We start from the raw sequence: 25,067 nt of genomic DNA, 5'->3' as shown, positions 1-25,067 counted from the left end.
CTGCTGCAGACGGGGTGGTCTAACCAAGGAATGGGCTGACTTGTGACTGTACCAGGTGCGCCTTGCCCGCCGTTTCTGCCATCTGGGGGCATTCATGTGCTGGGGCGCTTGGCGACCAGCCCTGAATTCAATCCAGTCACATCCCAGAACTGCTCCCAGGTAAGTCCGCACTGAGCAGCGAAGGGGGTGTGGCCCCCCGGTGCGGTGCGACTCCGGACCTGGAGAAGGAGAAGAGGAGCATCGTAAGTGGACCGAGTCATGAGAGGACCCACTCGCATCGTGCAATCGCGGGGGAGCGGATTTACTGTATCGCCGCTACCCGCCACAGGGGAGGAATCCCGACGCGCCTTCCACGCCCTTGACGCCCACGATGCGTCGATGTCCCTTCCCCGGCCCGCTTGTTTTTGACTGGAGCGCATGCAGCGCGCAACTTACGTAGCAACTGAACCCGTCCCTGGTCCTTCCGGCTTCGGATGTCGCCGCGGTTGACCGTTCTCAGCTCACTTCTTCTACCGCTCGACTCAAGCAGGAGCTTCTGCTTCGTCATTCCAAGGGTCAACTGTCTGTCTCGGGCGGTGTGTCTCTCTTTTTACCTTTTGGTCTTCCTCTTTTGCTGGCTGATGCGCGCTAGCTACTTCTATTCGCTCGCTTCAAAGGAGTTTCACCTGTCTTGGGGTTTGTTGTTTCTTTTTCGCTCATGCTTCCATTCTTCCTGCCTCTTTTGAGCCTTTGACACTGCTGGAAACGATCTCGCCTAGCACGTGTCTGATGCAGTGTTCTTAAGTTTAGGCGGTTAGAATTCCCCTTTTCGGCCTTCGCTCATCGCACTAAGCGACATCGTAATGCTATCACTTCCTAAGTTCTGAAGAAGCAAGCATCGCCATCAACTGCTAGAGCTGTCAAAGCACCCTTCCATTGACTTCTGCAAGGGATGCCATCTGTGACTTTCCGTCTTTTTCCCGGACTAAGGGAACCGTCCAATGCATCTCTGCTGCGGACGAACGGCCCCTGGGATGATGGTTCGTGGCTGCATCAAGGCCCGTGCTTGTCAAATTGGCTTTCTACTTCGCTTGCAGTCAAGATCATGCAAGATCGCCACGAACCTGAGGAGCCTCATTACTCCCTTCATCCGACCTCGTGGCTTCTCCTTTGATCCCAAGTCTCGATTCTATCCTTCAATTCAACTCAATGCCAGAGCCTTGGCGACACGGGAGAAGCTGAGTCATCTACTCACATTTCCAAGCTCAAAAGCCGCTCGTTACGTGTAGCGCGAGAGTTGAGGCCCTGTGGACTCGAATTGCACGGAGAGCGAAGTCCGAAATGATCCGTCTAGGCCATCATCGTTCTCTAATACACTTTATCAACCACACAAAATCCTAGCCTGATTCTATTCGGTAGGATGAGTAATTTCGTGTTTTTCGTGTATGGTAACTGTCTCATTGGACTCGCTTGGCACAGCAAAAGTAGATGGCGGTATTAGTGCATACCCGTGTGGTTCTCCTGAACCACTTCAGGTACGCCTTCTACGTTCCTCTAAGATATTATTCAGAACTGATGTTCAAGATCACCTAGTGGCCCCGTGATGCAGGTGTTTTATGCTAGAATGACCCATCGCATGGCGGCTTCAAACCACCAAACGACCTATCTAACAATTTCCAAAGAAACCGAGGATGGGCCAACACGCATTACTTAAGGAGGTTCCGAGCTGCACGTGTACAACATCCAATCACGAAGCCTCTGATACAGCGAATGAGAAAGGTTTTCTCCAAAGGTAAGCCTCATGATTTCAAGCCCTCCCGAGAAAACTGCATGCCAGCCTGATCTTGACACCTCCACAAAACACCACCCAGCGTCAGCAGGTAGCCTGATTCCCTCATCGCAGTTTTCTTCGCAGAAGGGAAAAGCAATATTGATCAAGGCCTTTCGTCAACAGCTTACCGATTTCCTTGAGAGCAAGCGAAAGCATCTTCCACCATCGCTTGCAGCTCTGACCAAATATGGCGGCCGAGAGCGTAGGCCTGGCAGCCTCGGCTGCCGGCCTGCTATCTCTAGGCTTGCAGATCACCGGTGGCATCGTCAAGTACATGGACGCCTTCGAGGGCCGTGACGAAGAATTACGAAACGTTAAGAACCAGAATGCCAATCTGGGGGATGGACGCCTTCGAGGGCCGTGACGAAGAATTACGAAACGTTAAGAACCAGAATGCCAATCTGGGGGCCACACTCCATGCAATAAAAACGGTGTTGGCTGGTCTACAAGGCCAAAGTCCTGCAGTCGCTGCTGCAGTAGATCAGAATATACGAAGCTGCGAGGAGGATCTCCGTGCCCTCGAAGCTCTATGCATTGAGCTTTCTGATCACGCTGGCAGCAGCTGGACAAACCGGCTGGAGAACAAGAAGAAGAAAGTGACTTTTGCGTTCCATCGACCCAAACTCCGAGACCTTGAGCTGCAGCTGCAAAAGGCTCATGGTGCTCTGCAGTTGATACAGGGTAGCTTAGGACTGTACGTTGACATGGACTTCCTTTCGCTTCCCACGATTTCTGACACGGTAGTAGGGAAACCTCGAACAGGAACACAGCTCTGCTGGCAGCTATCGAGTCGAGTTCTCGCGACCAAGCTTCCGAAATGCTCCTAGTCCGGTCAGAAGTAGCAGCATTTGCTACGCCTATAGCTGGCATCCATGACAAGCTACCAGATCTACAAAGCAGTGTGGATCAGACAAGGCAACTCATCGTGGCTCATTCCGGAGCTATTGAAATCGAGGTTCACGAGAGCAGCCGGCGTGTCCGATATGACCTTCAGCATTCACACAACTCGATTGTAGAGCATCTCAAGACAATCGACCACAAAGTACAGCTTCTGGGAGAAGAGAACAGTTTTCTACGAGCATTAGCTCTCAGAGCGGCCTCCAAGCCGGCGGTACTCAAGAGTTTGTGCGATGACATAAAATTGTCAAGAAAGCGCTGCAACCCAGGCAATGCTTCACAACTATCGAAAAGACATCGGGAAAGAACTTCATCAGATCCATCCCAAAACTTGCAGACTGGATTGGAAGTTGGTAGATTATGTATCTGCCCGAGTCCCACACGATCATTCATGCAAGTGCAGATGCAGCGAGGCTACACGCACTTGTCCGGCGAGTGGGAATCCCAAGGCCATTGGCCAAGCTGCCCACTTTCAAAAACGCCGAGGAAGCAACGACTCAAGGCAAGCTTAAAGTACACCGGTGTCTCTCGTCTTCTGAAATCAGTCATTGAAATTTCGTTTGCTTTGACGTGGGGAGCTGGGGGCGGCAGCATCAGTCCCGGCTTTACTTACTATCCGACTGCTGACGTCAACTCGGATCCCGCTTTCCGCTTGATCAGCTTGATGCGGAGAAGCTATCCTGTGCGGGATGTGCGGAATGGGGAACGTTTTATCATCGCTTGTCTAAGGAAGCTGGCAAAACTTCTTGAAGAAAGACGAACTTACCCTACTGTTGTAGACGGCCGAAACAGGACCTTGATGCACCATGCTGCTGCTTCAGTGCAATATTGGGTGAGGACTTTGGTGAGGTCTTCCCACCCCAAACCCATAGTCCGCGACTAAATGGTCATCTAACAGCACAAACCTCATTTTTTGGAATCGAAATTCCGAAGATCGTCCAAGGAGCTGAACACGGTTGCCAAGATCGTCCCAGTTCTGCTCTCGTATGACGTTCCAGCCTTTTCATACGACATAAGCGGCAAGCCTCATTACTTGGTCACGTATACAGAATTGCCAAATCGCTGACCTGCCGCAGGGTTCTCGCCCTTACATTGCTTGACGTATCAAAATGATGAGTGGGCTTTGGACGCCGTCGCGGCCCTATCACGGGCCAACCTTGAAGGTCAGCCGGCCACGTTGAAACAGACTTCAGATCGCCTTTTCGTCCCCGACTTCGCTTTTGAGGCATCTCGTGGCCTACTATTTTTCGGAATGGTCCCTGAGGTTGCGACAGGTGCGGCCATTCTCAGAACTTACTACATTCACCTGACTAATTGAGAAGTAGCTTTTGCATGCGGCCCCTTGAGCATGGCGATTATCAATAATGATTCGGATGAAGTAGATCGTATTTTAAGGCGTTTCCCTGATTCCATAGCTGAACTTGATTTATACAAGCGAAGCCCACTTCATCTCGCATCAACGAAGCCGGAGATTCTCGGAAGGCTCTTGGAAGTTGCAGATTTTAGCATTCTGAAACAGCGAGATAGGACAGGTGCCAACGCACTTGATATGGCCATGGCGCTTAGCTCACGGCACTGCGTAAACGGCAGAGAACATGTAAGGTGCAGAGAGTGTTCTTGCTATTTATGCGCGAAATATCTCCTGAATGCCACTTACAATCTCACTCGGACGCTTCCAATACAGGAATGGGACGGTTATCCGCCAGGTCTGAGTCAATTACTTGAGGGTTCATCGGAGCTCGCTCGGCGTCACTATATCTTTCACTTGGGAAAGATCCGAAGTCTACTGAGACCAGTCCATGCTTTGACAAATAAAAATATGTCTACAAAGCAGGAAGATGGCGAAAAGAGGACGACAAGTGACAAACAAGGAAGCATCTTACGTTCCCAAGAACAGCTGCAAATCTGCGATGAGGCTGGCGGGGCTATAGACTCTATGTCAGACTGGGTATTCCGGCAAATCAGGTCCGTCAATCTGGCTCGGTTGTTCTATCGTCATGGATTCATGCCCAGGCCATCAATATTTCCCCAGCTTTGCCGCCAAAATCTTATCGGTTTCGGTCTTTGGGAACCCCTTAATCCAGTCATTGTTTGTTGGCTTCAGGAGCACGGAGGGGATGTGTTCTGGCGATCGCCCATGGGCCTTATTAACAAGACCGCTGATGATAGAGTGTGCGGCGCACACTACGTCTTCTATCTATTAGGCAAGAAATTCTGTGATTGGTTCCCAAGACGTCAAGGGACAGTCCAAGAACAGGTCGCCTTTGAAACGTTGAAAACAACTGTGGCTCGCCGCAATCTTACGGACAGCTGTCGATGTCCTTGCTCGGCGAGAGGATGTAGTCCATTTGCGTGGATGATGAAGGCCTTCGCCCAGACTTGGGGTAGTTTACGTCAAGCTGAACCGTTAGCATGTTACTACGGTTCTTGCGGCCCGGAGTTCACACTCTTAACTTATGTAGAGGCAATTAGGTTCCTGACATTTGAAGCACTGGATCTCGTTCACAGTTGTTGCAGCACATTTTCTCAAGCCAAGCTTGGTACAGCTTGGACTGAGATGGATAATGCGGAGATCATCGAAGACCAGGGTTTTCTACTTGATTTGCACGAGAAATTGGTTGCAGAATTCAGTCGGGAAGCTGGCAGATACCTGGGAAATGGGCCAAACAATGAGGGATCGTTCCCTCAGTTTTTGAGGTCATACTGGACTGATCGGATTACGGAAGAGTTAGAAAAGCTGAATGGGGAGGACTTGACTCATGAGGAAAGGAGAGGTGCAGAAGAAATCGGCGTTGTGTGGCATGGACCAACCAAGAGCAAGGAGAGCAAGAAGAGCAAGAAGAGCAAGAAGAGCAAGAAGAGCGATGAGTGTGTGCATGGGAATCCGTATCCCAATCGGTATCTGGAACATTGCTTCTCTCAGTTGGATCGCATCTGCCCGGAATACAATGAGCCATGGCCAGAGGGAATACGTCGCAAACATTGATAATCTGTGGACTGGGAAGTGGCAAAAATGATGCGCAAGGGACAGGATGAGGCGATCCTTCAAACGGAGATATTGGGAGTGTCAAATGTTTTAATTCCGCGAGATCTCAATTCAAACAATGTTCCAGGGTCTGGTTTCGTCACAGTATTGATGCATGAGCAGAGGTTGATCGACTGCAGTGCCATCGGCGCTCCTGTGTGTTTTCCCCCTATTACTGAATACTACTTCAAGTTTCTAAAACAATACTGTCTCAAGCTTTAGGAGGCAGGACTGTCGGTACTGGAGGACGTGTCGTTGTTCTGGGTAACTCAGGCACAACAGGGGTAGGAATACAAGCGCAAGCGCTGCTAACCCTTTCAACGGGGCTCTTATCCTTGTTCTCGACACAAGCGCTGGTGGCATACTCTGGCAGCAGCTCCTCTTCAGTGTTCAGTCGCTGAGTGAAGTTGCCGCAGAACTCGACAGACTCCTCCAAGCGATCCGGAATGGATGAAGCCCGCAGAGCGCGAAGGCAGTTATCGGCGTTGCACACAGGCGCCTTGGGGCACTCCTTGGAAGTCATCTTGACGACGAAGCTGCCGCGCTCGATGGTGTGGACAAAGATGAAGCCGGACTTGAAGTTAGCGTAGGACGACCAAGAACCAGCGAACTGGACCTTGCCACCGCCGACTTCCTCATCGTCTTCGGGGTAGATGTCGAAGAAGCCTGCTTCACAAATGCTGGCGCCGGTGGGGTCCTTGGTGACGCTGCTGACATCGATGACGTTCAGGCCGTTGCCGTAGTTGGACTGGTAGAGGTAGCCGCCGACGATGTACTGGTTGTGGTCGATGGAGCGGGTCTTGCCGGCGTAGTGGCCGGTGTAGACGGGCTTTTCGAGGTCGCGGATATCAAAGATGTGGGTGGTGGGAAGGCCCTGAGTCATCGGGCCAACCTTGGCGTCACGCTCGTCGAACTCGTCATCGAGGAAGATGTACTCCTGCCATGTCTCGTTGTTGACGACACCCTGGTGGACATATTGAGCGCCGGGGTAGTCGCTGATGGAGATGATGTTGGTGACGTTGCCAGTCTTGTCGGTGACATCGTAGATGGTCAAGGTGTCTTCGTTGTAACCGTAGCAGATGTCTCTACCGTAGTAACGGGTATCGGGGCCACGGTAGACGAGGCACTCGGCGTCATGGACGTAGCCGTCGCCGGCTGCGCATCCGGGGCTGGTGACGTTGGTGGGATCGCTGATGTCTAGGAAGATCAACCCGCCGCGGCAGGGAAGGTTGTCTCTTACACGAATCGTCGCGTTACCACCGACGGAACCGCAGGCGATAGCATAGTTGAGCTCCTGGTTGACGACGATGTTGTGGGTGCGGCCGACGGGGAGCTCGTCCCAGTGGCCGGTGAGCTCGGCCTGGGTGAAGTTCTTTGGGTTCGCGGGGTCGAGGTCGAGGATTTTCTTCATGTCGAAGAACTGGACGCCGTGCTTGATGGCCTCGGATCCAATGACGGCGATGTCACCGACGATTCGGATTTCTCTCCAGTTGGATCCAATGGAATCGTATTGAGGCAGACGGCCCAAGTATACCAGCTTGCCCTCCTTGCTGATTTCGGCAAAGGCAGTGCCGTCGTATTGGCCAATGGCGACGAATTCTCTCCCGTCTGCCGAAGTCCAACCCCAGGAAGATGAACCTCTTCCGCCCCAGCTGCCAAGCTGCTCGTGAGACAAGAAGTGGTACAGATCGATCTGAAGGGTATTAGTTGAGCCTTCGAGAGGAGTTTGGTAAACTCACATTTCTGCATCTGAAGGTGTTATTGAAGTCTCCGGGGACTGCGGCAGCGAAGCCGTCAACGCAAGGAGTGTAGCCAAGCTCGGGGTACTTGGCACTGTCCATGAGGCCGGCGGCAGCTTCCTCTTCCCATTGAGCCTATTATGTTATTAGAAACTTTTGATCAATACGAGAGGTGATTGTGGGACACAACTCACCATCTTGATGCCCATGATGCGATGGTGAACGGCACCGGACGCATACTCAGCCTTGGCACCAGCGCCAGCTGCGCTGGCCAAACCAACAATGGCAGAGCCCAAAAGGGCTGCAGAGTTGATGCGAACCATGTTGACAGTCTTTTTGTAAAGTGACTCAGCCTAAGAGTACCACTACTTGACACAGACTTGCCGATGAGACTGGGAGTGCTCCGAGCTTCCCCAAGGCAGAGTAGCCACTCGATCTATAAGTACTCGACATCCTCAATTGAGTTCGTCATCATCCAAGACCAACTGATAAGACGGCCTTTCTTGTCCCCCGCATGGCAGACGTTGGTGTGGAGAATGCCATGGCAGTCGTGATTTTAGAGGAGGCTGGCGAAATCCAGGCACGCGGCCTTACATCTCGCCCATCGAACCCGAGCGGAGGGAAGCACCAAAGGTTGACCGATACTACCGTAAAAGCTTGGCCAATATGAGAGTACATGATAAGCAGAGCTTGGTTCCATACGATAGGGACCAAGCTGACCTTGGCGGTCTTGGCGACCCCCAGCCGCCTAAGCTTCGTAGGCGTGCGCAGCAACTGTCAATTTGGTCCAAGAAGCTCGCCGAGCACCTAGTTCCTCGAGCTGTCTGCTTCTGGAAGGTGATTGAAGGCTTGGCTACTTACGGTGATAGGCAGGTGCGTGATATTGGAACTCTGACATGACCGAGTAGTTGGGTCAGTTGATTAGGTTTGAAAGGCGGGGAACTCTTGAGGCTGTTGATGAGCGATTTTTTGGGTGGCAAGTGTGTGGACGCCGCGATTATGCTTCTTGTCTCACTGCATAGGAACTTTGGGATTCTGAAATCCTTCACGGATTGGTAATAGTCTTGCACAAGAAGCTTCTCTTGATAGGCCCCTCTCGCCTCCTTTAGGTAATATCTGTTTGCCTTATAGCCATGCCCGTATTAGTTCGCCACTGCATCGTCAAGAACTTTTGAAACTCTAACACATGAAAATAGGGTTGAACTATCAGAGTAGTCAATTATTTCGCTGTTTCTGAGTGGGGAATTGATGGGTACTGCCTGCCGAGCATCTTACAGACTGTAACGAAGACTCGGGTCGCTTACTAGTAAGGGTAAGTAAGAGAGGAACCATAGTAGCCTTCTAAGTAATGTTGACATTATATTAGATCAAGATCCCATGTACCCAGCGCCTCAGCTTAACTTATGATAAGGCGCAGTGGGTTTTGTTTTAGAATTCAGTGGCTACCAGATTGTGTGTCGTGCAACGTATTTCGAATTTACTAGGCTCTCCAATCAAGCGATTCTATTGCCATTCTTTACTTATAGAAACAACTGCTTCAAGACTCAAGAAGCCCCTTTCGCAAGATCGTCTTTGCTTTCTCTGGGGTTCTCACCGCAATCTTCTGTCTTTTCTGAGTGAAATTTATCGCACCATATCGCAACAAGCCTCCAAATGTGCCTGGTTGGCAATCTGCGCCTGGTCTATCATCCCATACACTTCCAGGTTGTAGAGAGTTTACGAGGCCTGACCCTCGGGATATCTTTTGCATGCTTGTCTCAGAAAGCAGTGTCCACACTAACTTGGAGGCCTCTTTGTGACACTCTGACTCTGGGTCAGTGTCAAGACCGAGCGCTAACAACTCATAGAGATGCTCCCCGAAGTTCTCCCCGCCGATGAGAGTCTTCGCAGCCCAGTGCTCCTGTAGCACGTCGATGGCGAGGACATGCGACATCCAGTACTCAGATGCATTGAAAGAATCGTCGTCGCTCCCCTCGACCATGCATACTCGTGCCCAGCATGCATTCTGGGCGACATAATCCAGGAGCTCCTCAAAAGAGACCTTGAAGTCCCACTTGAAGCCCTTGCTCTTGGATTCAGAGAGGGAAAAGTTTTCTTTCACGTGGCTTAACAGTGGATGAGAGTTTATACCCTCACTAGTCTCACGGTCTTCCCAAAGATGGATAAAAAGGTCATGCCTGGCGTGGTCAGCATACAAGATATGATCAAGAGATTTGATTCCGCTTCTTGATATACCGTCATGCAGTAGAAGTGCACTTACCATCTTTTGATAAACGGGTTGGTTTTTCTCGACGCGAGAAAATGATTTGCCAAATACTGCGCAAATTGAATTGGCGCGGCGATCTCGTATGGTGACTCAGGATCTTCCAAGACAGACCACAAACCACGATCCAAGTCACGGAGAAGAATGCATCCAACATCCATTTTGACACCGCCGTAAGTGTACAATAGGGCCCCAGTGATCATGTCAGATGAATGCTGCCCGACATGCTTTCCAGTCATGGTACCCTCGATAAAGCATTTGGGAAGCATCTCTTTTGGTGCGAACTCCAAGGCATGATTAGGCGATCCTGGGACGTTGTCAAGAACGCGGATAGTCCAGTTTGGACCGCAGATGCGAACCCAATCAATCACGTTGCGCCTACACCACGATGGTAGTTGATCAATTCCGCCATCCCAGTATGCCCATACGTTCTTCTCGCCTACAACAGGTACGTGGCGGCGTAGAGATCCAAAGATCTCGTCGTCCGATCGCTGGTCGTGAGTAGTAATGACCTCCAATTTGTCTTTGAAGGCTGGCGGTATCGCATATTGAAGCATGATGTTGGTCATCTAAGTATACGGCTATGAGAATGATGGGCAGGTAAAGTAGGTAGTTGGGTTCGACGCTGTCACCAAGTGGAAGCGATGCTGGGTGCATTTGGATACCGATACAAGTGAACGCTGGGTCCGCGCGTGCGAATAAGCACTACTTTAGCGCTGATGTTTACTTCGAGCCGTTGCTTTCGATCGTCTGGCGTCTCTCAGCTGAGGAGCTTGGCGGGAGGATGTCACTCTGAGCTCCGAGACATCTCGGATCAAATGATGTCAGATAAGGTAAGGTACCAAGCTAGGAAAGATAATCAAGAGAAGCCAGACTGGCAGTCCATGCCTTGCGATATGTCTTCACTACACATACCTATATGATTTCTCGTTCGCCGTGATTTATATCGTAGCTGAAAGCATTTTTACCTCGACTCCGCCATGAGACAAGATATTCCCGTGGATGTCATCGGCCTTGGGCGTAGGTGAGGAATGAGCGACATTCCGCCGATTTTCGAGAACACGCCATATTACGTCGCTGCTTGTATGGACCTCACTGAGGTAGAAGAAGAGTACTGCTACAGCCCTCACAACCTCGCTGTCATCCTGTCTAAGACCTCGGGCTCTCCTGATTGGCATCGCTGTTGACCCATCTTACACGCAACCTGTAGAGAGTGTCTGAAACGAGTACGTGGACAAAGTTTTGAAGCTCGAGAATATGATTCGAAAGTATGGCAGGAAAACGTTGGCGTCTCGGTAGGTACCTATTCTTCCAAACGATACTGGCATGATCGCTCATAAATGAAGCTTCCCAGGACACATTTTGTCGACCCTCGAAAACCCGAGACCTGGTCGAAAGTCAGGAGTACGTGGCAGAAGGAGATGTTTCGTCAGCTGGATGAGGCGTTTCTACCCAAGTGAGCTAGCCAGACACAAATGATATTTAGATGAGGCGAGTTGGCTATCAATCACGGATTGAACTGCATCCAACACAATTTCATTTTCACAGAGTTCTTAACTGTCAGGTACATGACGCACTGAGGAATGTGTCGTTGCAACTTATCCACGGCATCCTCATGGCCACTGTTCAGATCACTTGGCAGCAAATCGTTCCGCCGACTGGAGGGCTGATCACTACTCAGGATTATGTACTTCTCAATAGATTAGATCAATCGCGTCGCTCGTCCCAATGAATGAATGGGGATCCAAGAGAGAGGACTCATAACATCATCTAGCAAAAGAAACTCGCAACCTCTAGAAGATCTTCTTGTGATCTCATCCTTTCTCTTGGTGATGTCAGAGCGACTTCAGCTGGATTTTGTCAGCCTACTTGCTTACTCGTTTTTGACATAAATCACCTCAATGGGACAGTTTTGTCCGAAACCGGGTGCCCCAAGTCCAAGCGGCGAATGTGGGTGGGAGCACAGAGCACTCTTGACCTGTGCCGAATCATTCGCAGAGCCTCAAGTAAGATTGATCGACGGTAGGATTGTTTTAGCTTTGCAGGTTGACGAGAAGGCGGGGACTATTCTTTTTGCCCTTTGCCCTTACATTAGTTTGTTGAGTGGCTGCTGATTTCTTTTGGTTGTAAGGCTTAGCTTGAGCACATACCTAAGCTTATTGTTCGTCTAACTAGAAGGTTCTCACCGGACCCGACCTCCATCGCGTTTCTCGGACGCCGTCTCGGTGTTCAACATCGCCTGCCTAGGGGTCTCCTTGACCGAAGTCCTGCGTTCCCGTGTTGGGTCGCCGGAATTCTAAGACGGATATTTCTCCACTTCGAAGAGCTGCTTTCGTGCTGGTCTAGACTTTCGCAGCGGCTGCTTGCCTTTTCTCCCCCATTCTCTTCTGATTCCCTCCCGCTGTCTCCCAACCTCCGATCAAACCATGGTGCGGGGCACGAATCGCGTGATCAGATTAGGACCGCCTCGGTTTGCAGACCTGAACTCAAACGGGTAGGAGAGTCAGTGGAATCTCCCGCAGATGCCCGAATAGGACAACACGAAAATTACATATCAACCTGTCAGCTTTGAGGATGCAAGAGATGATAGTTTCTGTCGACCGCACTTTTGATTGTGCAACGCAGTGCATGTACGCAAGCAGGGTTGCTTGTCAGCGTCGGTAGCGTATCTACCGGTAACCCCATCGAGGGTGCCCGTCATGAGATCACTCAGATCTTGAGCTCCGACCAAGATCATAGCATCTGTGTGGTTTCCAATTCCGAGCCGTCAGAAGGGCCTAGTAGCCCACCATCTGCGGCCGATAGATGAGCTCCGGTAGCGGTGTCTCAAAGTTTTGTAAAGAAGAAGGAACGTGAGATGCGATAGGCGAGAGTGATTACAGAGACCTTGATCATCATCTGTTCTTACAGTCATTGCATCGGATGGCCAGCTTGGGCCAAGGGTCCAACGACCTCCAGGCGACGGCTCAATGACTTCACCGAACCCGAGGAGGTGGATGTGATGGGGGGCAAAAAAAGCCCGATGATGGAGGCTTTCTCCCACTGATCCCTCATTTGATCAAGCCCATGAACTCCAATTGCGCGAAATCACGGGCGGGGAACCTTGACGGCGGTCTAGACAATGGAAGACTAATAGGGTCCCCCTCTTTCAGCCGATGCATGACAGAAGCTACCCATCGTCTGGTGGCAGTTTCTTTCCATGGTGACGTAGAGTTGAAAGGGGAGATTGAGGGTGCACCCAGGACCTCACGAACGTTGCATAGCGAAAGCGACATCCCTATTTCATCACATCCCACCACTGGCCACCCTCTTCATTCAAGAATGGAGGGTAGCATGGGAAGTAAAGCCCCCGTCCATCCCGAAGGAAGGTGCTGGGCATTTATTCGCGGCTCTTGTTGTCGAGGCATCCGTATGTTATATGTAATATAGGATCAGCAGATAGGTTGACGAAGTCTTCCCCTGTAGGTGACGACTTTAAAAGTATAAGTTGCGAGTCTACTCGGAAACATCAAGTGTCTGATTGGTCAAACATGTAAGATGGTGTCCAGAGTCTCCCACCCAACCGTGTTTCATGAGGGGGGTCTCAGCACCAGTTCGCGGGGAGCCCATAGTTCCCCACGGGGCCCCCAACTTGTATGCTTGTATGGGTTCAAGGGCATGGCTTCGATGAGAAACTTTGTGGTTACAGACTGAACCCCGCGTGGCATCATGCTCGACCCTTGCTTCTGCCCAGAGATTTGGGATTCCCGCCGGCGCGATGGCCCGTCGCAAAGTCGCCGATTCTATGAATTTCGGCTCTTTGGTCAATTTGGGGTCAGGCTGGTCGTTACCTCATCTACCCTTAGCCCTGTTCGTCTATCAAGACCCGTTCATATTGTAGCTGAATCTGCCTCGGCGTCACGGCTCGTGAAAGTCTCATTCCGAGTATTTACGTGATGGCTTATCCCACGATCTTATCCGCCATGTCCGAGCCAAAAATCCCAAAGCAGACAATTACCTATCACGAGATTGTGCCATCATTTTCTAAGCAACTCTGCCCCATTCGTTTACTTTCCGACTTATCCCAAATCGCCTATCAATATGAGGCTCTACATTCTCCTATCATTCCTCCTCTGCCTTGGCGTGGCCAGTGCCCAGATGGCGATGCCAATAACAGAGGCAAAAGGCCGCGGCGGCAGAGACAAAGACAAAGGGAAGGGAGGCAAAGGTGACAATCAGCCTGTCAGAGGAGGAGCTGCTGCCCTCCAAAACCAGATCGCAGATCTTCGAAAGCGGGTTGCCGAAGCCAATGATACAGTTGTCCCCTTCGAGGGAGGCACACTCAAAGGCTTGGTGGGGCTGCTGAAAGTAAACGAGGCGATTGTCACCCTTGGAAGTACCATCGATGTCAGCACAAAGTCCGCAGAGGCCACCAACACCCTGCCGGCAAACGAATCGTAAGCCGCTGTTTCTTGAAATTCTCCGACGGGAAACTGGAATGTCTGTGCTAACCCTGTCACTTGTAGGACCCAGATCGGCACACAGTTCCTTAGTCTCCAGCCGGAGATCAACAACTTGTTGACTGAGGTCCAGGGTAAGCGTCCAGAGTTCGACAAGGCTGGCTTCAGAATCTTGGACGTGAGAAGTCTTATTCGCGACTCTGTGGTTATTCAAAAGGACAAGGCCGGAGATTTGGGTGGTGCAGTAAGTTAAACGTCTTCTGTGATCCAGAGGAGCGCCTGTCTGACTCTTGCCTAGTTTACCAAAGCGCTTGATCCAACTTTCCAACCCATCGCTACCCAGATTAGCGACCAGATTCAGGGCAACTTCACAGCCGCCATCGACGAGTACGATGGTCGTGCTGGGAAGATCAAGATCCCATCCAAGGCCGTGCCTGTGCTCACTGATCTTCTTGCCGGAGTGGCAAGAGCCCTTGGTGTCGGCGACAGAAACAAGGCTCTTGCGGGTCCTGTCACCGAAGCTGAAGCTGCAGCTATTCCGATCACCAACTTTCCCAACGCGGAAGCTGCCTTTGCGGATATCAGTGCCGCTGATACACCCGAAGCAAATATCGCTGCTCAAGAAGCCCTCAGGGGAAATGATGACTTTTCCAGACTTGGCCCCGATGAGAACGATCTACGGGGCATTCCGCCCCTGGTACTTGCTGTTCTGCGCAGATATGAAATTATCTAGAGAGGCGACACGGATGTGTTGAAGCGATGGTGTTTTTCTTGGCTGCTTTAGCTGCAATTTTGCGGCGACGATTACAGTTCTCAAGTGCGCAATGATGAACGCAGTAATGAATCTACGAACCTTCTAGTTCTTAGTTAATACCCTAAGATGAACATACGGGTTGATCTATGTAATATTATGTTTTGAAACACTCCATAAGTCGTGCTGTTATCCAGTCCATTGCAAATATAATCTTACAGCTCCTGTTCATCAGAGGTGGAGCTCCCACCAAACGTCTAACTAAAGGCAACAAGGGCTTGAAGGAGATCAATACCCTATCGCTAATGCGATGCAATGAACCTGCTTGGCCTGCGACTCTCGGCGAGAATCCGCTATTTTCGAACTCTCGGAAACCCCGCGCGCGCCGGCGCCGAGCTCATTATCACCGACGTTATTGAGTCGGACGGCATAAGAGTTTGCTAATCCAGGAACAAACGAGTTTAGTTTGAGCTGCCCCTCACGCGGGGCACTTCCGATGACGGGCCAGTCAGCAATGCCGGGCGAATTTTGCATTTTGAGTTCGGTCCACCTGACCCTCCTTCAACTTCCTACATCTAGGTAGTCTTGGTAGTCTCCGAAAATGCGGAAGCAACCTGAGCTAGGCCACGTTTAGCCAATGAATTGAGGTTACCATCTTGGCTTGCTGACGGTGCCGATGGAGCACAGTCTCGGATGAAAAAGAGGGGAAATACCCAAGGAGGAGGCTGAAAGAGACAGGCCAAGAAGAAGAAAAGAAAAGGAGTGTGTCCCTCACGCGGATGGGCTTGGACTCGAATGTGACCATGACGTTGTCCATCCCACCCACCACAACCGATTCGTCTGAAACTTCCTTATGTAGTGCCGGTGGTCCGGTTTAGAATTTTCTTCACCGCTCTCTTAACACAACGAGTTCTTTACGCGGCATAGATGTTGACATCAGTCATCGATCGGCCTTCGGTGTCCGTTCACCCAACCCATCTGATATACTTGCGCTGCCCCAGCTGTCCTAACGCGGAGTGCATAAAGAAAGAGGGAGAAGCCGCGTTTATCCGTGCGATCAGGCAGACCCCAGCCTCGAATACCACGCAGTGACAACATTAACGCATGTAATTATCCCATCGGGGACTGGGCAAAAGGTTACGCATCAAACACCGAATTCACGTAAATGGCCGAAGGCGAGGGTATCGGGTCGGCTTGGAAGATAATCCCGTCGCTTAGCTCGCGGGATATCGCTGCCACAGTCGACTTCTATACGAGCGAGCTGGGGTTCACCCTGGGCGGAACCAAGCCCGAGAATGGTAATGACTCTCCGCTCTACTTTTGCTCCGTCTACACAGGAAATGAGGCTGCTGCCAACATCTACTTCTTCCTGTGCGAACCAAACGAGTTCCATCCTGGAGGAGTAATGATCGCTTTGGGCACGGCAGGTCTGGACCAGTTCCACGACCTTTTATTGTCCAAGGGAAAAGTCGAAGTTGTCGAAGCTATCCGAGATACGCCTTGGGGTTACCGTCAATTCACTATTAAGGATAACGATGGCAATCGTCTGACATTCTTCAAGTTCCTGGAAGGGGGAAATCCAGGAACCGACTGATTTCACAGTGTTATGCACATCGACTTAGGCTGCCTGACTGGACATCGTAATTGAATTTTGATATTTTGCGGGATGTACCACGTAACGGGAGTTTATTGGGTACAATAATATTATACGTCAAGAGGGATGTCCATACAACGGATCCGAGGAAATCGGGAAGTCCTGCTGAGATGTCGATTGGTCCATGTTGTTCTGAGCGCTCATAGTGTGGAAGAACATGGGATCCAGGTCGGGGAGCCAGCCTTCGAAGAGATTCATCACGTCAGTTCCGACGAGCGGACTGGGGACAACCGCGGGTGCTTCGATATCCATACGTCCCGTCATAGTCGAGTTAGAGGCCAAGTTCATCTGTAATATTTCCGTTAATGCTACATCGCCCCCGTGAAGTACCGCTCGCTGACAGTATCCAGTGATAGGTTTACTTACAGTCGAGAAGTCCGTGTGAATGTCCGTTGAAGCGACGTCATAATTGGGTTGCTGGGGCAGTGACCATTGAGGCTGTGTAGTGAGTGCCTCGAATGCTTCAGATGGCGCATGTGGTGTCAGGCCGGTTGGACTCCGTCCGTTGACCTCGTTCACATAACTTCGAGCGATCTGTGCAAACTCGCCAACCATGGATCCTGGTATCGCACCATTCGAGATCATTTCCATTCGGCTGCAGTGGCCCTTTACCACGTCAAGCAACGCCAAGTTGGTTGCTGTATGAATTTGCCGAGGATTATGGATGACGAGATCGAATAAGACAAAAAAGGCCATGATGGGAATTGTTGCCATCATCCTGTAACGACCTATGTTATTCAAGGCACACTGGGATCGGAAGTGCGACTTACCACATGGGGGTGTAGGGCGACATGTCTATTATCGAGATCAATTCCAGCAAGGAACGAGCACTGTGCTCTACAGTGTTCAGAGTTTCATCTCGGCGAGAACAGTCTGGAGAGTTTTCTGACACTGGCAAGTACCTCAAAGCCATTCGAGAAATCGTCAGGAGGAAACTGTAGTAGAGAAAATGAGTGACTAGAGCAACTGTACGCTCTTGGTCTTCAATGATTGAGTGAGGTTTGACCCAGCCGGCTGGCCTGAAGCCGTTATCCGGCAGTGAGTTTCTCCAATCTTCGAGCTCGTCCAGAAGCTGATCGATGATGTCTAGGTGGTACTCCCCGGGGTTGTCAGATACGCCAACAGAGAAGAGTGATGTGTTTGCCCGGGATAGCAGACGCGCGTGGCTGACGAAACATAAAAACCAATCGAAGCCGCCAGAGAAGAAGGATTCGGGTGTGGATGGAACGGAGCAGGATATATCGCAGTCCATGATTGCCTTTTCGGGGATGTCAGTCGGAAGAGACAAAATAGTCAGTCAGGGGATTGAGCTCACAGATGATCTACCATGATGGAAGCTATTGATCTTTTCCAAAGAGTAAAACACCCAAAAAGTCCGCCGAAATGCGTCTGCTGCGGCTCCGACAAACTTGGCGTCGGCGAGATTCTGTGCTCGCCGGGCAGCTTCTGACATGAGGACGTGCTCCAGCACAATCCCAGCAATACCAAGCGAGTATATCATCATTGCTACTACAGCTTGGAAAGTTGTAAGAGTGTCTGGTAGCATGATCAAATCGGCAAAGTTGGCTAGAGCGATTGAGAAGAACTTCCATGCATCACCTTCCCCAGGCTCAAAAGACCCACCACCGTCGTATTGACAACCAAGAGCAAGAACGGAATGATAGAGACATATCCATGACTTGCTTTTGGGCGCAGAGTGAGGTTGATCCTGACTAAAAGCAGTCCTCTCGAATGCGTCGCGGTCGAGGAACGGGAACCGAGGGTGTACTTGCTCAAAATATACTGCTTATGATAAGCTCATTGCAAAATAACAGCCAAGAAGAGTGGGAGAAGAAGATTACTCACATTTGACATACTTTGCGAGAAGGGCTTTGTCGTCAAGGCAGGCCGGGCGCTCAGGTCGACGATTCAAACTACAAGCACGGAGTTTGACGAACCTCCCGCGTTCCTCAACAGCGCTTGCAATTCGCCCGACCAGATCGTGGACTTTCTCATGGCCGAGGCATTGTGCGAGGGATTTCAATCTCCCTTCAGAAAAGAAGGTCAAATTCTTCGTACCGCCTATGACTTACTGGTCAGGGCGTCATTGGGTACGTGAGATGGTAGGGTGAGATATGGAACTTCCCCTTAGAAGTACATTACACTTACCAAAAATACCATAACCCTTTTCGGAGTGAGCAGAAGTTCAAGAAAGTGGGGCTATCAATGTGGGCTTACTTTGACATAGTTGGAGGCCTCGGAAGGCCTGGTTGATCTCGGAGCTTTACGAGCTCTATCGAGTACTCGATCCACGTAGAGTTCCGGAATCCGGTGCGGGGCGGGCCGTCCGGGATTTGGATCGGGAGTGGATGATTTCTCCGAGATTGTCGGATCCGGCGACTTAGATGCCGGTGTTGGCAGTGTTGCGAAGTCTAAAACCGATACGGTGCACCCTTGTTGTATCTCATCAGGCGTGCCGGAAGACCGGCTCGTAGGGAAGAATTGTCTTTGAACTAATCGTCCGTAAGATTGTTAATGAGTCCTCAAGAGCCCCGAAGACATAAAATCGATATTGCCTTGGACATGGCAACGAAAGGGTACGTACTGTTTGGCCTGCGGGCCAGTTTCCTCACGCCGAAAACGCACTCGCTCTTCCTTCTCTGCGGAAATTGTGTCAGTACAGGCGTCGAAAGAGGTCGCGAGAATTATGCCGATAGGTGCTAAATATTACCGTGCAATTGGTACAAGTTCCAGATGACCCTGGGCCTAATTTGGTGATTAGCTATCATTCCATTGAGATATCTGCACATGTCGACGCAGCATCAAGCACGCCTACCTGGACATCGGACTTTGCGCGACGTGCATGCATCGCACGACTTGTGGGTTCTAGAGCTTGAGGCGTTACTGGGCATATTCGGTAAAGTCGTCGTCCAATACGGGCTGGATTTCCGAAAGAAGACGAAAGTAGAAAGAAGGAAGCCGAAAATTTGTAAAATCTCGGGGCCGTCGTGAGACGTCATGGCAAAGACGAGTCGAACGGCCACGCAGACACGGCCCGTGCTAGTCGGCGTCGGGTCCGGTTTTCCTGATTAGGTAACCGTTACCGAGGCCTCGGGATCTTATAAGAGGCGGCGCCGAGTGACGCCATGCCGCTCAATTGTAGTTTATCACTGTTTGCCTTATGAAGGTTTCTCGAAGAAGCTTAAAGGGGAGCAATTAGTATAATGCCATGTGTTCAGCCCACAAGATCTGACAACCGTCGTCAATTGTCCAAGTGTAATATGCGAGCGTTAGCATTGATACTCTCGCACCTGGCCACCTCAATTGCCTCACTCAATCACAACTAAACCGAGGGCGGTCGGGTCAAATTTTCAATTTTATCACAAATGAAAACTTTGGATCTCTTGGTAAAGAAATGCATCAAGCCTCTTGGCGAGACACGGTCCACTGCGTTTCTACCTGTATCACTTTATCTCTGCCCAAAAGCTCTTGTTCAGGGGTCAGGCGTGACTCGAAGTCATCCCCACTATCATCGTTCTTTCCGTTACGTCCGAACGAAGCAACCTCAGACCGATAGCGTACATCGTTTTCCGGGGAGTATATGGTAGCCAAAACGATAGTACCAGGTGCGCTTGGGTGCGATCGTCTCAACTTATTCGAATTGTTGTAGCCGCTGGCGTCCGAAGGCCCGTCTAGCTTTGAAGCACCCCGCCGAGCTGTGCACCGCGAGTACAGTGATCCCAGCATCGGCATGCTAACACAGATGATACCCAAATTCGGCTCCACGGTCGACCAAAAGTCGGCCCATATCATTGTTTCAGTCAAGTTCTGGAGATCGAGGTTGGTGAGGCTAACGATGCGGATGATGGCAACTACGCTGACTCTGTTTCGTTTTCTTGTTAGCCTACAGCCAAAGGGGAGGAATACAAGGGCAGCCATACATCAAGCCTGTTGAGAAGACGGCGATGATACCAAGTTTGGCCGGCGTACTCATTTTGAGTGCCCAGACAGTCGATATCGGCAATGTCAAAATCATGATGTCTGTAATGACATTGAAAGCACCGATGGCGATGAACGATGCTATCTGATTTCCACACTTGCCCGTGACAGCTGGATTATATGTTGCCTCGAATGGATGGCAAATCAAGAAGACCTGGAGGATGTTGGCCGTTGTCCAGACCATGACAAAGCCCATGGCGAATTTTGTCGCGGTTCGGAGTCCTGGGTTGACAAAGACGCGAAGGTAGAAAAACATGACGCTGAGTTTGATGGTGCTGATACAGGTCGCGAATATGAACTCGTAGGCAACTAGAAGTTTGAGGATGATGACGATGTTTGGAAGGGTGTCTGTGATCGGGTAACCGATACCCATGGGCGACCCTGATTGCAGATTCGTCAGGTTCATTCAGAACTATGTTCCTCGTTTTGGGGCCGAGTACTCACACAAGCCTTGGATTACTAACATCCCGATGCCCTGAGGCACTGCAAGGAGAATGAGGAGATCATCCCACCACAGCTTAGCCCCCGAAGAGAAGCGTGCGAAGAAACGGAGCGTGACTATAAGAACTGCGAAGAGAACCAATACGCAGTTCACGAGAAGATGAGCCTTGACTATCGGCAAGGTTGGAAAGCTGACAGCATGGGACGCCATAATAGCGGGCAGTAGCGAGAACTACCCAGAAAGGCGTTGTCTACATCTCGCCTCAAAGAGATTGAAGGAAAAATTGTCGAGCGCGATCATTCGGATTTGGACAAAATCCAAAATAAAACAAAGAGATCAACCCATCATCTCATTTTGGATTCTGAAGATATCCTGCTGTTAAACATGCTAGACACGAACGCTTGAAGCTCGCTAGAGCCCCTGCTTGTTTTACTCGTGCCCGCGGATCACTGGTGTTGGTCCTGTCACTGTGAGGCGGCCTAACACGGAAACGAGTACCTCCGCATCACAGCAAGCGGAAATTGCCATGCTCGTATGCGGCACAGCTGCCCAACATCCGCTGATCTTACGTTCACGCTAGGCTCAGGTTAGCCCGAATCTTCAGCAACTCTGCCAAGCCGACCGAAATAATGCAGCCGCTGGAGACCGCAAGACGGAACGGGTTGAACTTTGTTATTGCCGCCGAAAGAGTCTAGGCCTTGACAGTGAGAGGTAATGCCAGGAATTTGGCGTCTCCTTGTGACTATTCGAAGTTTAACGAGGCCGACTACTGCAGCTAGCGTAACTTGACACTTCATTAATACTGGCCACAGGAAAATGGCCCAGCTGATTGCGCACAATGTTCAAGCTCCCAGGCGCTTGCCAGCGAGAGGACAATACTTAGTCAATCAATCCAGCAACAATTAACTCCTCCATCATGACCGCTTCACTACGGACCGAGGCCAATGTATGCATTCTTCAAGAATTGCCCTCTGCACCGTTGGTTGGGACTGTTGGCACAGCACGCATGGTACGATAGATGTTGCTAGCGCTGTAGCTTTCGGAATGCCTGCAGCAAATCCCCTGCAGTGATCCACTGACTTGCGCCATCCACACAAAAGTTCTGCGCCGATCCGTATCTGTCAAATGAGTGTGCGGCGCGGGGAGTTTCGCCGCGGGACGAGATCCGTGGTGCCGTCCCTAGCTCCAACCGTTAGATGGACTTTGGTTGCGCGGGACATCATCCATTTTTGGTTTCACTGACAAGCCCATGGTCAGCAAGGTGAAATTTGTTCGGCAATGCGCACTGGTAACAACGCATCTTGAATGCCTCTATAAACCAAAGTGAAAGGTGCCTGAATCCTCGGAACCGCACACGTAACAGAACTGCTACTTCGACCTTGTCAAATTGAGGATACAAATGTGAACTTGCGGAAGGCTACAGACATAGGGAGCAGGCTAGGTACATGCATCCCCATATCCACTTGTCCAAGCCTGTGTCAGTGGATAGACATGACTTCCAGTTGTTAATGGTTCGCAAAGTGAAACTCGCTTTCGGTCTGCGAGTAGAAAGAAAACCGATGTGCTGTGCCTTTTCGAATAAGGTCGCTCAGAGCTCATGAGCTGTTCGCCCGGAAATAAAGAAAGCGTGATGAACTCAGGCCCTGTCGTGTTGGTATTCTCTCCCAAAGACAACCAACGAATGCAACCAAAGACTGCGATAGTGGATTCTGGCCAGGGCATTGCGGACTATCCTACCAGCAGAGGCTAGATTCATGCAGTTGGCTGAATGTGTGCCTACTTGCTTACTGTGGAGTGTTGATGGCCATCCATCCTAGCATCGGACACCAGGCAAAGTCACGTCAGTTGAGATAAGAAACCCCCCTTGTGCAAGCTGAAGTTAAAGTCTTTCTCCCTTTGTAATCTTGACTACAGTCGCCAAAAACTCAGAAGAAATACCATGTCTTCATTCCAAGATCTCGATTCTTCTTTCGACTACATTGTTGTAGGTGGTGGAACAGCGGGTCTAGTTGTGGCTTCGCGCCTTAGCGAAGATAACGGCACTCGTGTTCTAGTTGTTGAAGCTGGTGCCGACAAGAGCGCGGACCCTTTGGTCTTGACGCCTGGCTTAGTGGCAGGCGTCTATGGAAAGGATGAATATGACTGGAATTTCACCTCAGTGCCTCAGGTGAGCCAACCCCTTTATCGGCCGACTGCAATCATCTGACCTTGGCTAGCCTGGTTTGAACGACCGAAGAATTAACCAAGCACGAGGCAAAATGCTTGGAGGCAGCTCTGCCTTAAACTTCATGTTGATGCTGTATCCATCAAGGGGAGTTTTAGATGCCTGGGGTGCGCTGGGCAACGCCGGCTGGAGTTTCGACGAGCTCGCGCCTTATTTCCGCAAGTTTGGCACTGATCATCCTCCTCCCCAGTCCGCAAAGGACATAGTTGGGCTGGACTACCACGATCAAACTTTGAGCGGAAAAGGCCCAATTCAGGTCTCCTTTGGCGAAGGCTACAGCTCTATGAACGCTGCGTGGATGAGCACATTCGATAAGCTTGGCCTTGGCGTGACTGGTGATCCTCGGAGTGGGAAGGCCTATGGTGCTTTTCAGAACCCGTGCAGCATTGATCCGCAGAACAAGACGAGAAGCTTCGCGGCGAGCGCTTATTACACACCGGAAGTGGCTGCACGACCAAACCTGGTAGTCTTGACCGAGACACAGGTCAGGAAAGTCATCTTTGATACTGCCGGAGACGGTGTATCTGCGACTGGCGTTCTCATTGTCAGCAAGGCCGGCGAGGAGAAGATAATCGAGGCGAAAGGGGAAGTGATCCTTGCTGCAGGAACTCTCCAAACACCTCAGCTATTGGAGCTGTCTGGCGTTGGTGGGAGAGACTTGCTCGAGAGCCACGGCATTCCTGTGGTGATTGATAATTCCAATGTTGGAGAGAACTTGCAGGATCACCCGATTGTCTGCCAAAGCTTTGAGGTCAATGAAGGAGTGCCGTCAGCGGATGTTCTCCGAGACGGAAACATCCTCAACGCTGTTGTCGGCCAGTATATGGCCACGCGTGAGGGCCCACTGGGCCAGAGCACAATTAGCGCTGCTTACACGCCTCTCGCCGACCACAACGGGCTGTTGTCAGGAGACGCAAAGAAATCTCTTCTGGCTACACATGGAAAGCATGCGAGCTCGCCGACTGGAAAGCTTGTGCGCTCTCTTATCGAGACATTGGACGAGCCAAGCAGCGAATACCTGCTTTTTCCTTCTCAAATCACGATTAATGATCATCCAGCCAACATGGCCGAGTACATTGTGCCTTCCAAGCCGGAGAATTACATCACTGTTATGACAGTGTTGAACCACCCGTTTTCACGGGGAACGGTCCACATTACTAGCCCTGATTTCAAAGCGTTGCCAACATGGGATCCGAAATACAACTCAAATCCCCTCGACCTGGAGCTTCTGGCCCGCAACGTTCAATTTGTCGAGCGAATCATAGGCACTGAACCTTTCAGCTCGCTACTCAAGCCTGGAGGGAAACGCTTGCCCGAGTTGATGGGCGACAACTTGGAGACTGCCAAGGAGATTGTGCGTCAAAGACAAATTTCGGTGTTCCATGTTTCAGGCAGTTGTGCCATGATGCCACGGGAGGATGGTGGCGTTGTTGACGAGCGATTGAGGCTCTATGGGGCGAAGAATCTTCGCATTGTCGATGCCAGTGTCTTCCCGATTGAGCCTTTAGGCAACATCCAGAGCACTGTTTATGCGGTTGCCGAAAGGGCAGCTGACATCATAAAAGAAGACATGATGACTGCTAGAGTCCAGGGGTAAGGGACGGGATGAAGAATTGGGGATGAGCTGCTGTCACAAATCATCGCAAGCTTACTCAGACAATTTTAATAATGTAGTACGGACCTTGCTCAGGATCAGATACGTAATGCATGTACTGTTAGATCGGATACATGTAGTGACATTAGGTAGTCATGCGAGAGACTGGACGAGCGTCCCAGATATCGCTATCGTCACTCTTGAGCATCAAACATACTGACAGTGAGTTCGAATCTCGGATGGCCTCAGCC

At 50.8% G+C, this 25,067-nt stretch overlaps 10 protein-coding genes across 10 annotated transcripts; 6 read left to right on the top strand and 4 right to left on the bottom strand.

Moving 5' to 3' along the window:
* Positions 1 to 1,997: 1,997 nt before the first annotated feature.
* CABS01_10159 (uncharacterized protein) lies at positions 1,998 to 3,773 on the top strand (the record flags this gene model as incomplete). Its single annotated transcript, XM_060543515.1, has 5 exons — positions 1,998 to 2,080; positions 2,136 to 2,504; positions 2,573 to 2,935; positions 3,194 to 3,539; positions 3,606 to 3,773. 5 exons carry the CDS (start codon positions 1,998 to 2,000, stop codon positions 3,771 to 3,773), a joined length of 1,329 nt encoding a protein of 442 aa, XP_060399696.1.
* A 12-nt stretch (positions 3,774 to 3,785) lies between these two features.
* Positions 3,786 to 5,693, top strand: CABS01_10158 (uncharacterized protein; the record flags this gene model as incomplete). The annotated part of the gene is made up of 5 exons (XM_060543514.1): positions 3,786 to 3,981; positions 4,033 to 4,373; positions 4,542 to 4,879; positions 5,180 to 5,541; positions 5,587 to 5,693. Coding segments are annotated over 5 exons (1,344 nt in total), but the record flags the coding sequence as incomplete, so codon positions are not given.
* Positions 5,694 to 5,943: 250 nt separating this feature from the next.
* On the bottom strand, positions 5,944 to 7,794 carry CABS01_10157 (uncharacterized protein; the record flags this gene model as incomplete). The annotated part of the gene is made up of 3 exons (XM_060543513.1): positions 5,944 to 7,425; positions 7,472 to 7,606; positions 7,666 to 7,794. 3 exons carry the CDS (start codon positions 7,792 to 7,794, stop codon positions 5,944 to 5,946), a joined length of 1,746 nt encoding a protein of 581 aa, XP_060399694.1.
* Positions 7,795 to 9,187: 1,393 nt separating this feature from the next.
* Positions 9,188 to 10,291, bottom strand: CABS01_10156 (capsule polysaccharide biosynthesis protein; the record flags this gene model as incomplete). The annotated part of the gene is made up of 3 exons (XM_060543512.1): positions 9,188 to 9,212; positions 9,280 to 9,648; positions 9,732 to 10,291. 3 exons carry the CDS (start codon positions 10,289 to 10,291, stop codon positions 9,188 to 9,190), a joined length of 954 nt encoding a protein of 317 aa, XP_060399693.1.
* A 700-nt stretch (positions 10,292 to 10,991) lies between these two features.
* CABS01_10155 (uncharacterized protein) lies at positions 10,992 to 11,213 on the top strand (the record flags this gene model as incomplete). Its single annotated transcript, XM_060543511.1, has 2 exons — positions 10,992 to 11,029; positions 11,081 to 11,213. The coding sequence occupies 2 exons, from the start codon at positions 10,992 to 10,994 to the stop codon at positions 11,211 to 11,213; spliced, it is 171 nt and encodes a 56-aa protein (XP_060399692.1).
* A 2,601-nt stretch (positions 11,214 to 13,814) lies between these two features.
* CABS01_10154 (uncharacterized protein) lies at positions 13,815 to 14,906 on the top strand (the record flags this gene model as incomplete). The annotated part of the gene is made up of 3 exons (XM_060543510.1): positions 13,815 to 14,170; positions 14,240 to 14,417; positions 14,472 to 14,906. The coding sequence occupies 3 exons, from the start codon at positions 13,815 to 13,817 to the stop codon at positions 14,904 to 14,906; spliced, it is 969 nt and encodes a 322-aa protein (XP_060399691.1).
* A 1,183-nt stretch (positions 14,907 to 16,089) lies between these two features.
* On the top strand, positions 16,090 to 16,518 carry CABS01_10153 (glyoxalase family protein; the record flags this gene model as incomplete). Its single annotated transcript, XM_060543509.1, has 1 exon — positions 16,090 to 16,518. One exon carries the CDS (start codon positions 16,090 to 16,092, stop codon positions 16,516 to 16,518), a length of 429 nt encoding a protein of 142 aa, XP_060399690.1.
* A 117-nt stretch (positions 16,519 to 16,635) lies between these two features.
* Positions 16,636 to 19,577, bottom strand: CABS01_10152 (uncharacterized protein; the record flags this gene model as incomplete). Its single annotated transcript, XM_060543508.1, has 9 exons — positions 16,636 to 16,866; positions 16,945 to 17,325; positions 17,894 to 18,360; positions 18,424 to 18,639; positions 18,727 to 18,742; positions 18,796 to 19,070; positions 19,163 to 19,217; positions 19,289 to 19,323; positions 19,388 to 19,577. The coding sequence occupies 9 exons, from the start codon at positions 19,575 to 19,577 to the stop codon at positions 16,636 to 16,638; spliced, it is 1,866 nt and encodes a 621-aa protein (XP_060399689.1).
* A 400-nt stretch (positions 19,578 to 19,977) lies between these two features.
* CABS01_10151 (uncharacterized protein) lies at positions 19,978 to 21,208 on the bottom strand (the record flags this gene model as incomplete). Its single annotated transcript, XM_060543507.1, has 3 exons — positions 19,978 to 20,440; positions 20,499 to 20,937; positions 21,001 to 21,208. 3 exons carry the CDS (start codon positions 21,206 to 21,208, stop codon positions 19,978 to 19,980), a joined length of 1,110 nt encoding a protein of 369 aa, XP_060399688.1.
* Positions 21,209 to 22,937: 1,729 nt separating this feature from the next.
* CABS01_10150 (GMC oxidoreductase) lies at positions 22,938 to 24,819 on the top strand (the record flags this gene model as incomplete). The annotated part of the gene is made up of 2 exons (XM_060543506.1): positions 22,938 to 23,165; positions 23,215 to 24,819. The coding sequence occupies 2 exons, from the start codon at positions 22,938 to 22,940 to the stop codon at positions 24,817 to 24,819; spliced, it is 1,833 nt and encodes a 610-aa protein (XP_060399687.1).
* Positions 24,820 to 25,067: the final 248 nt, after the last annotated feature.

The sequence above is a fragment of the Colletotrichum abscissum genome, assembly GCF_030869225.1.
Source record: "Colletotrichum abscissum strain IMI 504890 chromosome Unknown Scaffold_25.1, whole genome shotgun sequence".
NCBI classification, from domain to species: Eukaryota; Fungi; Ascomycota; class Sordariomycetes; order Glomerellales; family Glomerellaceae; genus Colletotrichum; species Colletotrichum abscissum.
This window is presented reverse-complemented; position numbering and strand designations above follow the sequence as displayed.